The 16,636-nt window shown below is 42.3% G+C and overlaps 1 protein-coding gene across 3 annotated transcripts in view; it reads right to left on the bottom strand.

The window, feature by feature from the left end:
- Window positions 1-14,325, bottom strand: part of SNW1 (SNW domain containing 1) — a 43,550-nt gene extending 29,225 nt beyond the window's left edge. For all 3 annotated transcript variants that reach the window (XM_033187264.1, XM_033187265.1, XM_033187266.1), the window contains exons 1-3: window positions 14,223-14,325; window positions 8,308-8,461; window positions 3,694-3,855 (exon numbers count right to left, since the gene is read on the bottom strand). In XM_033187264.1, the coding sequence (XP_033043155.1) occupies window positions 3,694-3,855; window positions 8,308-8,461; window positions 14,223-14,236 (330 nt within the window). In that variant the 5' untranslated portion in view covers window positions 14,237-14,325. The remainder of the gene's footprint in view (window positions 1-3,693; window positions 3,856-8,307; window positions 8,462-14,222) is intronic.
- Between the last annotated feature and the right edge of the window lie 2,311 nt (window positions 14,326-16,636).

Raw genomic sequence — 16,636 nt, 5'->3', positions numbered from 1 at the left:
TGTACGTGGATCTTGAATATATTTGTCTGTAAAACTAAAAACCACCAATGCTTAACAAAACTAGCAGATAACCACATGATGGAATCCTATACAGATTAATAAAAAAAAAAAAATGAAGTAGACCTATATGTACTAATAAAAATTGTCAAATATGTTAAGCAAAAAAACAAAACAAAACAAAACAAAACAAACCAAGTCAAAGGAAGTTATGGGCATTAGAATTCCATTCACGTAAACAAAAGTTTCTAAGTGTGTATGTATATGTAAAATGAGGATATAAACATCTAAATCCATAACAAAAATGTGGAATTATATGCATCACTGTAGTAACAGCAGTTACCTCTGGGAAGTAAAATAGGAGAAAAGTGGGCAGTACTGTATGTACTTGTGACATATACTTATCGTATCTTTTATCATAATATATTATTTGCATAATTTTTTTTTTTTTGAGACAGAGTCTTGCTCTGTCACCCAGGCTGGAGTGCAGTCGTGCCATCTCAGCTCACTGCAAGCTCTGCCTCCTGGGTTCGTGCCATTCTCCTGCCTCAGCCTCCCAAGTACCTGGGACTACAGGCGCCCGCCACCACGCCGGCTAATTTTTTGTATTTTTAGTAGAGACTGGGTTTTGCCGTGTTAGCCAGGATGGTGTCGATCTCCTGACCTGGTGATCCACCGCCTCAGCCTCCCAAAGTGCTGGGGTTACAGGCGTGAGTCACTGCGTCTGGCCTATTTGTATAATTTTTTTTTTAATCAATATAGTAGTAAGAAAAAATGACTCCCAGGCTTTCAGCATAAACAATTACGAAAATACCACTACCATTTACTGAGTTAGAGAAATAGCAAGTAGATTAAGTGGAAAATTATGCATTTAAGTTTGGATTTGATTAGGTAGCACTTTAGGGAAATCTAGATACACTTGCCCTTGTAGACAGTAAGATATAAGGACCTACAGCCCAGCAGAGAATACTGGACTGGACACAGATTGAACAGTCTATCAGCATGTGAGTGGCAAATAAATTACATCAGTTACAGAGAATGTGCTGTGTTTTTTGGTTAGAGTCACAGAATGATTAAAAGAAAAAAATATATATAAAGAGAATGGGCTGTAAAAAAATGTGTTAAGAGACTTTTGCCAGAGAGTACCTCATCAAACTGGTTTAGGTGAGGCCATTTTGTAGTGAATTGAAGAGTGAAAGGGAAGTGAAGAATAGGGCAAAAACAACTCCTGAAAGAAATCTGAAAAAAGTGAAGAAAATTAGGTGGTAGTTAGAGGGAACACTGAGAGTAGGTACTCAGGGAAAAGCCTATCTTTCAAAAGATAAGAAAGGCCAGGCAGCCTCACGCCTGTAATCTCAGCACTTTGGGAGGCCAAGATGGGCGGATCACAAGGTCAGGAGACTGAGACCATCCTGGCTAACACAGTGAAACTCCATCTCTACTAAAAATACAAAAAATTAGCTGGGCATGGTGGTGGGCGCCTGTAGTACCAGCTACTTGGGATGCTGAGGCCGCAGAATGGCGTGAACCTGGGAGGTGGAGCTTGCAATGAGCTGAGATTGCACCACTGCACTCCAGCCTCGGTGACAGAGCAAGACTCCGTCTCCAAAAAAAAAAAAAAAAAAAGTAGCCAGGTGTGGTGTGTGCCTGTAGTCCCAGTTATTTGGGAGGCAGAGGTGAAAGGATCACTTGAGCCCTGGAGGTCAAGGTTTCAGCGAGCCATGATCACACCACTGTACTCTAGCTTGGGAGACAGAGGAAGATCCAATCTCAAATAAATAAAATTAAATTAAAGCCATGATCATGTGTTTAGCAAAGTTATGGCTTTACTGAAGTGGTTGTTATGAAGCAAAAATAAAGCAGAAAACAAAGGCCAGGTATGGTGGCTCACACCTATAATCCCAGTGCTTTGGGATTTAGGAGGCTAAGGAGGGAGGATTGTTTGAGCCCAGGAGTTCACGACCAGCCTGGGCAAAATAGTGAGCCCTCTGCTCTACTAAAAATAAAAAAATTAGCTGGGCATGGTGGTGCGTGTCTGTAGTCCCAGCTACTCAGGAGGCTGAGGTAGGATGATCGCCTGAGCCTGAGAGTTCAAGGTTGCAATGAGCTATGAGGGTGCCATGGTACTACAATCTAAAAAAGAACAAACAAATGACAAGAAAAACAAGCACATTCAAATGCTAACAGGAAAGAGCCATTAGAAGAGGAGAAGTGAAGAACTGTTGAGATTAACTAGTAGGTAAGGTTCCTAAAGGAAGAGGGAAGGGATTGAGATCCAGAACACATATGGCAAGATTAGGTATAGATCGAGGTGCAGTGGCTCATGCCTGTGATCCCAGCACTTTGGGTGGTAGAGGCAGGATTGCTTGAGCCCAAAAGTTCAAGACCAGCTTGAGCAACATAGGGATATCCCACCTCTACAAAAAAATAATAAATTAGCCGGGCATGGTGGTGCACATCTGGGGTCTCAGCCACTCGAGAGGCTGAGGTGGGAGGATTGCTTGAGCCCAGGAAGTTGAGGCTTCAGTGAGCCAGGATCATGATCACTGCACTCCAGCCTGGGCAACTGAAGAAGACCCTGTCTCAAAAAAACAAATAAAAAATAAAATAAAAAAAAGATTAGATTTAGACAGAAGAAGGCATTTCATGCAAAAAACGAAAGTAAAAGTCAAGGAAAAAACACAAGTGCAGGATGAAGAAAATTGACAATTTTCTTCCAACAGTCTTTATATTCAAATAGATGGGGGAGTCACCTGCTAAGAATGAGATGGGATGAGAGGAGTAGGAATTAAAGTTTGGCAGGAGTACCAAGGGAGCTGAGCTGAAACAGTAGATATAAATCTGCATGACTGCATAATTGTCTTCCCTCAAAGCTCAGCAGCCATGATGCAGAAGAAAAGGATGGGTTGTTAGTGTTATTTTAAAGGGTAAATTGAAAAAGTTTGCGGGGGACAGAGAGGCGAACGATAGGTACTGAAAACTCTCAAGTATTTTTCCAAACATCATCAGTTCTAAAGAAATCTTTCACTTCTATCTTGAGTATTTATTTACAAGAAAAAAAAAAAAAAAAAAAACTAGGTCTTCTTAAAAATAGTTCCTTGGCCCTGAGTGTGGCTGTTCTGTGATGAGATTATTTTAAGCATTTTATTTTTGGCCTATGGATTACTTCGTAGCAGGGCCATCCTAAATCTGGATAGCAAATGCTAGTTTTCTATTTAATCTAGGGCAAAAGAAGTTTGTGTAATTTATTATATTCAAATGAACTATTAAATATCTAAGTACTCTAAGTACATGGAGGAAATCAGTAAAGACTACAGGAAAAAACTAGAAGAAACTAGAGGAGAAATTAAAAGTTGATGGTAAGGCTCTGGGATTGCAGATTTTAAAAAATTTACTGGCAGTTTTAGAATGTTAGTAATATAAAGTAACTGTTTTAAAATGGACTTTTTTCCCCCTTTTAAAACAAGGTATTGCCACCCAAGCAAGAGTGCAGTGGCTCGTTGTATTCTCAAACTCTTGGGCTCAATCAAACCTCCTGCCTCTGCCGCCCAAGTAGCTGGGAATCTAGGTACAAACCACCATGTCCAGCCATTGCTACTTTTAACATATTTCAAACAGCAAGAGATTCATCATGTCCACAAAATTTAAAATGTTTCCTAAAATATTTATCATTGAGGGAAAACATGAGAGGATTACCTTGTCTTTTGACTGTCCTTGTCGAGCGATTGCATCATATTTAATTTTTCCTTCAGAATCCACCTGAATGGCCAGTGCATTCGACATTTTTTTCTTTCGTCCCATATCCAGTGGATACTGGGCCACATGGATCTCTGGGAAAGCACCTCCATCTCCAAAATCCTACACATTATAAGTAGTTAAATAAAATAGTTAATCATTTGACATTCAAGATATATTCATTCATTCAACAAGTAATTGTTGAGTCCTTAGTATGCTAGACGCTAGAGATACAGCAGAGGTCCCTGTCTCTTGCGGAGTTTACATTCTAGTAGGCAAAGATAGAAAAAAACACATTCTTTGGCTTGTGATAAGTACCATGAAGGTAACATAAAGATCAAGACTGGGAAAAGGGGCTACTTTTGTGAAGAAGTAACATGTGAGCTAAAGCCTGAATGATTAGAAAGCAGTCATGATGTGTGTGTACACACACACACACACACACACACACACACGGGAAGCATTTTCTAGACGGATCAAATAGCCAATGTGAAGGCCCTGCTGCAAGAATGAGCTTGGCATATTTTAGGAAATGAGAATTCAGTGGGGCTAACAGCTTAATAAGGACAGCAGAGCTTGAGGCACAAGTTACATGAGTAAAAAACACCAGATCATGAAGGGACTTACAGAATATACAGCAAGACAATGTGGATTTCATATATGCAGGACAAACTAAGCAAAATGGCTAGGACAAGGCAAAATACATATGCATATATTTTAGCATATATATACATATTTTAGTGAGGAACAGGTAAAGCTATACTTGGGGCAGAAATATAAAAGATTTTTTCTTGGAATCAGATTTTATTAACATATTATTTATTTATTGTTATGTGAGAAGCAAATGAATACAACAGGAAGGATCCAGAAATGAGTTTACTACATTTCTACTAGTGATTACTAGTGATTATACATAATTATTTAGGAGAGAACTGAGACTGCTAAAGTAGAACAAGCTAAATAAAGTTTGCTGATGAAATGCAATATTTTGAAAAGGTTTATCGAGTAAACATGAGGATCAAGTATAATTTTTAAGTAGTTTTAAAAAATTTAGTAGTATTTGCTTAGTACACTTTAAACATGATTCACACTTGTATTATCTCATTTTATCCTTGTAACTCTTTAACATCATTGTATTTTAAATGGAAACATTCAGGTTTAGAAAAATTAAGCAGTTTTCCTGAGACCTCGCAGGTATTATATGCAGCACCTGAACCAGATCATTTGAGACTCCGAAAAGCTTTGTATTTTCTACTACTATGAAATATCTTTCTTTTAGCTCAAAACAGCCAAACGAGTACTATTAAGAAATGATAGAAAACACAAATTAAATTTAATCATTTAGAGGGGGTTTGATGGAAAAAAAAGAAAGAAAATATTCACTTTTACAAGACCTCTTTAAGTAATACTCCATTAGTTCTAAGATATATGAGTTCCTAAGTACAATACGCTTATTTGCTAAGAAATGTTTGAAGTTTTTGAAAACCAAGAGAATAACGCTGAGAGACATTTTCTTGTAAATGAGAAAGAGTTAAAGCATTCCTAAGAAAAGTGCTTCCCGTACCCAGGCCATCAATCTGACACATGCTTGGATTTGCTAGAGTTTTTCAACTATAATAAGCACTTCAGAACTGTAGATGTAGCATTATGTGGTCATTAAGATTGCCAGAAAATCATAGCTTTTATTTTGAAAACTAGAATAAAACGCCTTTTTCCACAGAACATTCACTCCCCTCAAGCAGCATCCATAGCATTTCCAGATTAGCTGGCCATTTCAACTTGATTTTCAAATAAACTGTTTTGTTCCACCAGGATATATGAAACCACTAATAGTCCAGTAGGAAACTAAAAACCTAATAGCAACCAAGTATCGTAATGCTGAAACGCAAGGATGAGATTTCCATTCTATGTAAGGTGATGCCTGTCACCCTCATTGTGCAACCTATTGACAGACCAAACAATATTTATAATGCCTCAACAGAGACATTCAACTCCTCTATTAGATGATGCCAAGCACTACTTTTTTTCCCCAGGTAAGACTCCTTGATAATCTTTCATCTTGCTCTGCCTCCCACAAATTACACTATCAGAGAAAAAAAAGCAACAAAAATCCCTTAATAATTGCAATATGACTGGCCTTCACACACCAGCAGTCATAAGGACCAGAGGAAACCTGACAAAAAAGCAACAAAAAAACCTACATGTGGGTTTTTTGGAATACATAGGACAAGATATGATCTAGTTGGGTGTTCCTCTTATAAACTCTAATAAAGAGTATGGGCCGGGTGTGGTGGCTCACAACTGTAATCCCAGCACTTTGGGAGGCCGAGGCAGGTGGGTCATGAGGTCAGGAGTTCAAGACCAGCCTGGCCAAGATGGTGAAACCCCGTCTCTACTAAAAGTACAAAAAAATTAGCCAGGCGAGGTGGCGGACGCCTGTAATCCCAGCTACTTGGGAGGCTGAGGCAGAGAACTGCTTGAACCCAGGAGGCGAGGTTGCAGTGAGCTGAGATCGTGCCACTGTACTCCAGTCTGGTGACAGAGCAAGACTCTGTCTCAAAAAAAAAAAAAAGTCTGGTAGCCAGGGGACTGAGACATGGAAGAGATTGAGAATACAGATGGCTTCTGGTAGGACTCTAAGCTACAACTATCAATTCAATGAATACTACGATCACTACTTGAAGGCATGTGAAAAAAGGCATGAGCCCTTCATACTTGCGAAGTAAAAATCATAACCAGTAAGGACAGAACAAAGAAAAGTGATGGGGTGATGGCTGGGCTTGGTGGCTCACACCTGTAATCCCAGGACGTTGGGAGGCCAACGCAGGTGGATTGCTTGAGGTCAGGAGCTCGAGACCAGCCTGGCCAACATGGCAAAACTCTGCCTCTACTAAAAACACAAAAATTAGCCAGGTATGGTGATGCGCGCCTATAATCCCAGCTACTCGGGAGGCTGAGGCAGAGGTTGCAGTGAGCTGAGATCGCACTCCTACACTCTAGCCTGGGTGACAGGGTGAGATTTTTATCTTAAAAAAAGAAAGAAAGAAAGAAAGAAAAGTGATAAAACGAAAATAACTGGGAATGATATAGACACTTCAGATTTTTAATAGGGCAGATATATTCGTTGGGACATGAAGAAGCAAAATATGCAGGAATCAGAAGGAATACTGGGAGAGACGGAAAAGGCTTGATTAAAGTGGAGGGGGTCCTGAGGAGGAAATATGTATCTCAAATGTTTGCTTTTCTCCCTAGTGAAGACAGTGGTCAAGCATGGGAAGGCTGCCCTAGAATCAGGGAAAGGAATATGTATTAAATTAATGTAGGCCAGGCGCGGTGGCTCAGGCCTGTTATCCCAGCACTTTGGGAAGCTGAGGCAGGCAGATCACCTGAAGTCAGGAGTTCAAAACCAGCCTAGCCAACATGGTGAAACCCTGTCTTACTAAAAATACAGAAAATTAGCTGTGCATGGTGGCCTGTGCCTGTAATCCTGGCTACTTGGGAGGCTGAGGCAGGAGAATCACTTGAACCTGGGAGGCGGAGGTTGCAGTGAGCTGAGATCATACCATTGCACTCCAGCCTGGGAAACGGAGTCAGATTCCATCCCAAAAATAAAACTAATTAATTAATGTAAAGGATCCTGAGTAATTAGAATAGGTGCTGCCAACGAAGCTTGCTCTTTTTATTTTTATTTTTTATTGAGACGGAGTTTTGTTACTGTTGTCCAGGCTAGAGTGCAATGGTGCGATCTTGGCTCACTGCAACCTCTGCCTCCCAAGTTCAAGCAATTCTCCTGCCTCAGCCTCCAGAGTAGCTGGGATTACAGGCACAAGCCACCAAGCCTGGCTAATTTTGTATTTTTAGTAGAGATGGGGTTGCTCCATGTTGGTCAGGCTGGTCTCAAACTCCTGGCCTCAGATGATCTGCCCGCCTCGGCCTCCCAAAGTGCTGGGATTACAGGTGAGAATCGCTGCGCCCGACCGAAGGCTTGTTCTTTGGCAACAAGCTAGAGATAGAAAGGGCTATTCCAGATGGTTCCTTCTCCCTCATTTCCTTCAAATCAACCAAATTTCGTCTCTTATACCCGCAAAAACATATTTAATCTATATATCAGATATATATTAACACTCTCAAATTAAAGATAAGACGACAAGTGCTACTGGAGTTTTCCCTGAAGGAAAGTTGTCTCTTCAGGGTTATGTGGTATTACTGGAGGGGAGGAGGAGGAGCCCAAACATGAAATCCACTTTCAACTCTCTTACCTTTTACCTTCCCATTATTTTCCATATGCTATAATTCCTGGATTTACAAAATGTTAGTTTTCTTGTAAATATTTAATAGTTTGATATAGGAATAGACAAATGGTACAATTCTCTAGCGACCACAAAGCAGTGACAGATAATAAGCAAAAAGAAAATGACACATCTTCTGAGGGAAATACACATCTTGAGAGTGCATAACCAGAATTTCTATCACACTGACATTCATAATCAGAGGTTCTAACATTTAAATTTATGTTATAGTGTGCTATAAATTTCAGCACAACTTAATAAATCTAAACTTAAGATCCATATGTACCTCTAATAACCGAGGTATCCAGCCTTTCCGGTATCCGTACGGGGGAGGCTCTCTTCGGGAGGAGACCAATGAGGTCTGCCGTGATCTTTGGGATCTTGCCTTTTCTTCAGCCTCAAGCTGGTCCTGAGATAGCTGAGTAGGTGCAGGTAAAAAGCTATAAGCAAAGACAGTAAAAGTCAGAAATTTAAAAAACGCTTATGTTTAATTTGACCACTGCAACTTGGCCACAGAGACAAATTTTCCTACAATGCTTTTACTTTTCAACAAAACAGCTGATTTTTCAATGATTTATGGTAGTACTCAATATTAGTCATTTTATAATATGTGGAAGACAGAAGTACTCAAAGATACACAGTAAAAACATCTGACTAGGACAACAGCAAATGATGTCCAGAATAAAAAATTAACAGATATTTCACATAATAGACAAACTCTTAAGCATTTATGCTCTTGTCTGTATTTCCTTTTTTTTGAGAGTCTCACTCTGTTGCCCAGGCTGGAATACAGTGGTACCATCTCCACTCTGTGCAACCTCTGCCTCCTGGGTTCAAGTGATTCTCCTGCCTCAGCCTCCCAAGTAGCTGGGATTACAGGCATGTGTCACCAAACGAGGCTAATTTTTGCAATTTTAGTAGAGATGGGGTTTCCCCATGTTGGCCAGGCTGGTCTTAAACTTGACCTCAAGTAATCCGCTGACCTTGGCCTCTCAAAGTGCTGGAATTACAGGCGTGACCCACCACATTTGGCCACGCTTCCATATTTGTTCTTTTTTTTTCTTTTTGAGACAGAATCTCTCTGTGTCACCCAGGCTGGAGTGCAGTGGCACCATCTCGGCTCACTGCAGCCTCCACCTCTCGGGTTCAAGTAATTTTCCTGCCTCACCCTCCCAAGTAGCTGGGATTACAGATGTGCAGCATCACACCCGGCTAATTTTTGTATTTTCAGTAGAGACAGGGTTTCGCCATGTTGGCCAGGCTGGTCTCGAACTCTGACCGCAGATGACCTGCCTGCCTCGGCCTCCCAAAGTGCTAGGATTACAGGTGTGAGCCACCACACTCAGCCTGTTTCCATATTTCGTATAACAAGCAAGTAAACATTCCTAACAATCCAGGGATAAACTGTCCAGTATATACTTGATATACTTATATTCCTTTTATTTTTTTTGAGACAGAGTCTCGTTCTGTTGCCCAGCCTCGAGTGCAGTGGCGCAAACTCGGCTCACTGAAACCTCTGTCTCCTGGATTCATGTGATTCTCATGCCTCAGCCTCCAAAGTAGCTGGGATTACAGGTGTGTGCCACCACACCCCTAATTTTTGTATTTTTAGTAGAGACGGGTTTTTTCCATGTTAGCCCATGTTGGTCAGGCTGGTCTCAAACTCCTGACCTCAAGTGATCCATTAGCCTCACCCTCCCAAAGTATTAGCATTACTGGCATGAGCCACCATGCCTGGCTACTCCTTATTTTTAACATTTTTACCCTTATGCTCCTTAAACTACTTCAGTGTAAATACAAAAGAACTAGGATGAGAACAAAGAGGTGGATAAAATAAACACAAGTTGCATATTTAAGTGCCAAGGGAATCTAGAATGAAATTTAAAACTTAGCGGCCAGGCCAGCCATGGTGGCTCACACTTGTAATCCCAGCACTTTGGGAGGCCAAGGTGGGTGGATCACCTGAGGTCAGGAGTTCAAGACCAGCCTGACCAACATGGTGAAACCCTGTCTCTACTAAAAATACAAAATTAGCCGGGCGTGCTGGTGCGTGCCTGTAATCCCAGCCACTCAGGAGGCTGAGGCAGGAGAATCACTTGATCCCGGTAGGTGGAGGGTACAGTCAGCCAAGATTGCATCATTGCACTCCAGCCAGGGCAACAACAGCAAAACTCCATCTAAAACAAACAAACAACAAAAAACTTAGAGACCAAAGAATCAAAGCAGAAACCTGAAGATGCAGCTTATTCTTTAGTCAAGGTAACCTTTCTACTAAACTGTTCTTAACTTTTAAGTATTAAAGTATTATAGTGATACTCTAAAGTACTACAAAAGGATCCTGATGGCTGAATATGGAGAAAACAACCTTAGTTCCTTTGTGATTCTTGGATAGTAAGCATACCTAAGTAGCAGAGCTTATTAATTATTCAAAAATATTTATTATTTGGGTTCAAGCACTATGCTAGGCATGAGACTATAAATGGAGAAAGACAGCTTAGTCTTGCAGAGACAGAGACCAAAAAAAAAAAAAATCACAAAAATCTATAATTACACATATTAAGTTATGATGTAAAGATACAGATGCTATGAGTCTACATGATAGGGATCTAATCCAGTCTGGGGCGGTTTAAGTGATGGCTAGGCTTAGAATTCAGATCTGACCTATGCCACTTACTAACCTGGATAAGCTACTTACCTCTCTGAATCTGTTTTCTCATCTGTAATAATAGTTCATAAGAGTATCTACTTCATAAGGTTCTTATAAATATTAAATGAGAGGAATCCATGAACCAGTTGGCATAGTATCTAGGCACTTTCAATACAGGTTCCGTATGTTTGATAGTTTTAGGGCTGTTCCATGACTCTTCCAGTTTGGGTTAAAGGCCCATCTCTATGCTCCCCCACAACCCTCTATATACCACTTCTACAACATGATCTTACTGTACTGCAATCATCTACTCATTTATCTACTCTGTTTTCACAAGACTGTGAGCAGCTCTGCAGGAATTATGCCTTATACTTCTTTCATCCCTAACGCTCCAAGACTTTTAAGCTCACAGCTGGAGCTCCTTAAATGCTGTAGGAGAAATAAATACACTCTTCCCTGGCACTCACCATCTTCATTTCGTTATAGCCTTCTCATCTTTCCTTAAGCCATCTCAGGATCTTTACATTGGCTCTTCCTTCTGCCATAAAATCTGTCAGTCTGTCTGTCTGTCTCAATCAATCACAATTTTTCCGGCTGGGCGAGGTGGCTCACACCTGTAATCCCAACACTTTGGGAGGCCAAGGCAGGTGGATTACTTGAGGCCAGGAGTTCGAGACCAGCCATGTCAACATAGTGAAGCCCTGTCTCTACTAAAAATACAAAAATTAGCTGGGCATGGTGGCGGACGCCTGTAATACCAGCTGAGGCAGGAAAATCACTTGAACTTGGGAGGTGGAGTTTGCAGTGAGCTGAGATTGCTCCACTGCACTCCAGCCTGGGTGAGAGTGAGACTCCGCCTCAAAAAACAAAACAAAAAAAACCAAAACATAACAAACAAAACAAAAAAACACAGAACAAATTTTCGTATGCTTTTATAGCAAACTCTTCTCCAGATCTCTTCTTTTTTGACTGCTCCTTGAGGAGCAGGGCTATCCCATAGGCAGTATGCCTAGAGTAGCCCCAGACCTTTCAACAGCTTGCATCTTAGCACTCACGTCTCTGCTCAGTTACCTCTCTCTAGAGCTGTTTTCTGACCACCTTAGCCAAAACAGCCACTTCACCCCAAGCTTTGAGTCACTCTCTAACCCTCTTTTATTCCTAGCATGTATTACCTGAAATTGCATTATGATTTTACTCATAGTCTTTCTATCCCAGTAGAATGTAAGCTCCATGTGGATCGAGTATAAAATTAAAACAAATTCAGTTTCTCCTATTATTTCACTCAACAATCCACAACCCACAACACTTCTGATACCGGATACGTGATGGTTTTTCCCCACATATCAAGCAAGCTATCAATTGTTTATTGGACACCAGTAAAGTGTCCTCTAATTCAATTCATTTTTGATGTTATCTACCTGGAGATAGTGTCAGATGTCACAGGTTGAGGGCTCAGTCCCATAAGACTGCCCTTACTTCACATGCCAATAGTAGGTCCAGGCCACTGGCCAACTGACTACAAACCAGGGTTCCCACGACCTCATCCTCAGGTTCAACTAATTTGCTAGGGTAGCTCACAGAACTCAGAAAAATGCGTTTACTGGTTTAAAGGATATTACAAAGAATACTGAGGAACCCCAGATGGTAGGTATGGAAAGCTCTGGAGTCCCCAGGTCATTTGAATATTGCATTCTGCCATTGCAATTTTAAGCACACAATACCCATGACAGGCCAGACGATGTGGTGGCTGAGACGGGTGGATCAGTTAAGCCCAGTTCAAGAACAGGCTGGGCAACATGGCAAAACCCCACCTCTACTAAAAAACCAAAAATTAACTGGGCATCATGGCAAGTGTCTACAGTCCCAGCTACTCTGAGGCAGGAGGATCACCTGAGCCTTGGGAGGTTGAGGATGCAGTGGGCTGTGATTGGGTCACTGCACTCCAGCCTGGGCAAGAGTGAGACCCTATATCAAAAAATAAAATAAAATAAAAAAATACCCATCACATCTCTAGAAATTTTTCCTGTGTGTCCATTTCAAATTCCACCTTTTCCACAAAGTCTCCCCTCATAACTTTACTAGTCTATGACACAGTGTCTCACACTTGGAGGGTACTCAAATGTTTGCTGCCTGTAATATTTACTAAAGAAAAAACTCTTGGCTGGGCATGGTAGCTCATGCCTGCAATCCCAGCACTTTGGGAAGCCTAGGTGAGAAGATTGATGGAGGCTAAGAGTTGGAGACCACCCTGGCCAACGTAGTGACACCCCATTTCTAGCTTTTTATTAAAAAAAAAATTCAGATGCCGGGCATGGTGGCTCATGCCTGTAATCCTAGCACTTTTGGAGGCTGAGACAGGAGGACTGCTTGAGGCCAAGAGTTAAAGACCAACCTGGCCAACACAGCGAGACCCCATCTCAAAAAAAGTTTTTTTAAAAAAAAAGCAAAAAAATTTTTAGAAAGGAGAGGGGGAAGAAAACTCTCCAGCCCACACAACTTACTCCATCTAATTCTTTTTGCACTAAGGTTAGTATTACACAAATGTGCATTTGGTGTTCTGTGATTGTTTTATGTCTGGATACCTTGTACCCCATCTTCCCTGTTGCCAAAGACAGATTTTCTTCTGTGTACACAATCCCCAGGACAGAGCAAGGCACCAACAGTAATTCCCAAAGTAATTTTTTGGATTCATACTGTCATCGGCCAGGAAAACAAAACAAAACAAAACAAAACCATGCGTGAGGAGAATGAAGCGTGTTGAGAGCTCAAGTTGATGTCCTAAAAGGACTACTTTCTCTACAACCTTCCTGAACACTAGACTTTTCCTGTTCAGTTCGCATGGAAAGTTTTTCCACTTAAGATGGGGCAGCAAGGTTGCGGACTAGCAGGGGTAGCGTAACTTCTTTGACTCTCCCACTGAAAAGCATCTTTTTCTTAAAGGCGGGGAGCACTGTACAGACAGTTACTAAGGTAACCGGAAACAGCAAAACTCTGAGGTGGTTCTATCTACGGAAGAAATTCTAAGCTCCAAAGTTAAAGTGCGGAGCAGCGGCGCATATCAGCAGACAGCTGCCACTACTGTGGTTCATTTAAATCTCTGTTCAGCTCCGGGTCCCTTCATTCAGGAATCCTTGTTTCGGGACACAGGCAAACGGCCGGAAAGCCGCGCAGTCGCACCCCGTGCGCTTCACTCCGCCCAAATAAGCCACTACCGTCCCCAACCCCTTCTTGTTCGCCCGAGCCGCGGACGTGAGGGAGCGTTGTTCGCTCCCCGCCAGATGCTTAAACGAAAAATGCAGTCTTCAGTGTCTGAGGCCACCCCGCGGCTTTCGGCCTTGGTAGAGGGGTGAACTAAACCCGGGAAACCGCTGAAAGACCCCAGCTTCGACTAGGCCTAGTCGTAGCGGCGGCCAGCAGGAGGACGTAGCCGTAGTCTTGGCCCACGTCATTCTGTGCCCCGGGTCAGGTCACCGCCCCAAGAGTATGGGAAGAGAAATGAAAAAGATTGGTACTCCCAGACCCTTCCGTATCGAGGACCCCAATCAACAACCCACCTGGTGAGCGCCATCTTCTTCCGCTTCTTCCAGCGCGAGCGACAGCACCGCGGGGCGGGTCTTTCCAGATGATGAGGAGCGGAAAGGAAGGAGCGCGCGATGCGCAGGCGCTCTGGCCGAAAGGCCTTCTGGGATTTGTAGTTCTTGGAACACGAGTACCATTCGTTTCTATTCTGACCGGATCAAGCGGTTATCAAGGAATAATCTCTTCAGCTAGCAACAAATACATAACTCGATCGCTTATATGCGACATGATAGGGCGTTCCCTAGGCAAAATATCAAAGATAGAGGGAGATGCCGTTTAGGCCGCTTTATTACGTTCCTTACTCAGTCCCATTCCCCCAGAAAGGGTACAAAATACAAAAGCTTCCCCGGGACAGCTACTGTAAGTGAAAGGGTGATAGGGAGTTTAAAACGATAGGTAATAGTGAGACGGGCTAATGGAGAGCTCTTGGACTCTCTGAAAACATTCACACTCAAAACTTTTCTTTAAATCGTATCCTCTCACTACCCACACCACTCTCCTGGGGAGATATTTTGTAATCCTTGGTAATTTACCGAGCTTCTGGGTTCTCTGCCCAGAGTATGACAAGGCTGAAATCTCATAGGAGGCTCTGGAGAAAAATTCGTCTCCTAACTCATTCTTGTTTGCAGAAATCAGTTCCTGGCGGTTGTGGGATCGATTTCCCTGTTTTGTTGTGTGCTGCTAGTGGTGGCCACCCTCAGCTCCTAGGGGTCACTCTCAACTCCTTCCCACATGAACCCTATTTATTGGTAGTTCACAACATGGATGTTTGCTTGCTTCCGGGCCAGCTGAAGCACATCTTTCTGACTCCTCTTCTGCCACTGTTGGAGAAAAACGCTCTGCTTTTAAAGGGCTCGTGTGATTAGATCAGGCTCAGCTGGATAATCTCCCTGTTTTGAGATCAACTCTTGGCCGGGTGCGGTAGCTCACACCTGTAATCCTAGCACTTTGGGAAGCCGGGGCGGGCGGATTGCCTGAACTCAGGAGTTCCATACTAGCTTGGGCAACATGGTGAAACTCTGTCTCTACTAAAATTACAAAAATTATCTGGGTGTGGTGGTGTGCTCCTGTAGTCCCAGCTACTCGGGAGGCTGAGGCAGGAGAACCGTGTGAATCGGGAGACGGAGGTTGCAGTGAGCCGAGATCACGCCACTGCACTCCAGCCTGGCGACAGAGTGAGACTCCGTCTCAAAAAAAAAAAAAAAAAAAAGCTGGGTGTGGTGGTGTGCTCCTGTTTTCCCAGCTACTAGGGAGGCTGAGATACAAGAATTGCTTTAACCCAGGAGCTGGAGGTTGCAGTGAGCCGAGATTGCATCGTTGCACTCTAGCCTGCGTGACAGAGTAAAATTCTGCCTTCAAAAGAAAAAAAAAAAAAAAAAAGATCAACTCTGCCACACCGGGTAACAGAATCAGGGGAGTGATCTCTCTTCATAGTCACGGCCCCAGAGGTTATGTAGGTCAGGTACTGTGGGGGTGGGGTGAGGAGGAGATCTTGGAGGATATCCTAGAATTCTGCCTGCCACAGCATGTAAACCAAAAAAACTTTTGGTAAATACAGGATTACTCATCACATTGTGTAATATAACATGCATGGCCTGGGAGCCCGAAGATTAGAGTTTAAAATGTAGCTTTGGCCAGGTGTGGTGGCTTGTGCCTATAATCCCAGCCCTTTGGGAAGCTGAGGCGGGCAGATCACCTTAGGTCGGGAGTTCGAGACCAGCCTGACCAACATGGAGAAACTCCGTCTCTACTAAAAATACAAAATTAGCCGGGCATGGTGGTGCATGCCTGTAATCCCAGTACTCGGGAGGCAGAGGCAGAAGAATAGCTTGAACTTAGGAGGTGGAAGTTGTGGTGAGATGAGATCGCGCCATTGCACTCCAGCCTTGGCAACAAGAGCAAAACTCTGTCTCAAAAAAAAAAAAAAAAAGAAAGATGTAGCTTCAGCACCAATAAATTCTTATAGGGCAAGTCATTTAATTTATTTGGGCCCCAGTTTTATTGAACTTAAAATGCTGATCATGTTATCTGCTTTATATTTATATAAATGTAAAGTAATTATATATAATACAGCAGAGTATGAGCCTTAAATGAGGTAATGTAGGTGGATATGTTTTTACTTAATTCTTAAGTTCTATGTAAATATGTTAGTTATTACAGTTAATATTTTGGTTGACAGTGATCTACTTTAACCTCTGCTCCAGGAATGTATTATTTGTAAAAGGAGAAAAACAGATAAGCAAATTATAGAACGTCCTGGAAGCCAAGATCAAGGAGCTTAGATTTAATTCAGCAGGTGATTTGCAGCTGAAGAAGGACTTAAGTAGAGGGCCTGGGTCAAAGGAACCGACAAGAAAGACAATTCTTAAGGCAGAATGGGTCTCTATGG

Source organism: Trachypithecus francoisi, unplaced genomic scaffold (genome assembly GCF_009764315.1).
Source record: "Trachypithecus francoisi isolate TF-2019V2 unplaced genomic scaffold, Tfra_2.0 Lachesis_group3, whole genome shotgun sequence".
Taxonomy (NCBI): domain Eukaryota; kingdom Metazoa; phylum Chordata; class Mammalia; order Primates; family Cercopithecidae; genus Trachypithecus; species Trachypithecus francoisi.
This window is presented reverse-complemented; position numbering and strand designations above follow the sequence as displayed.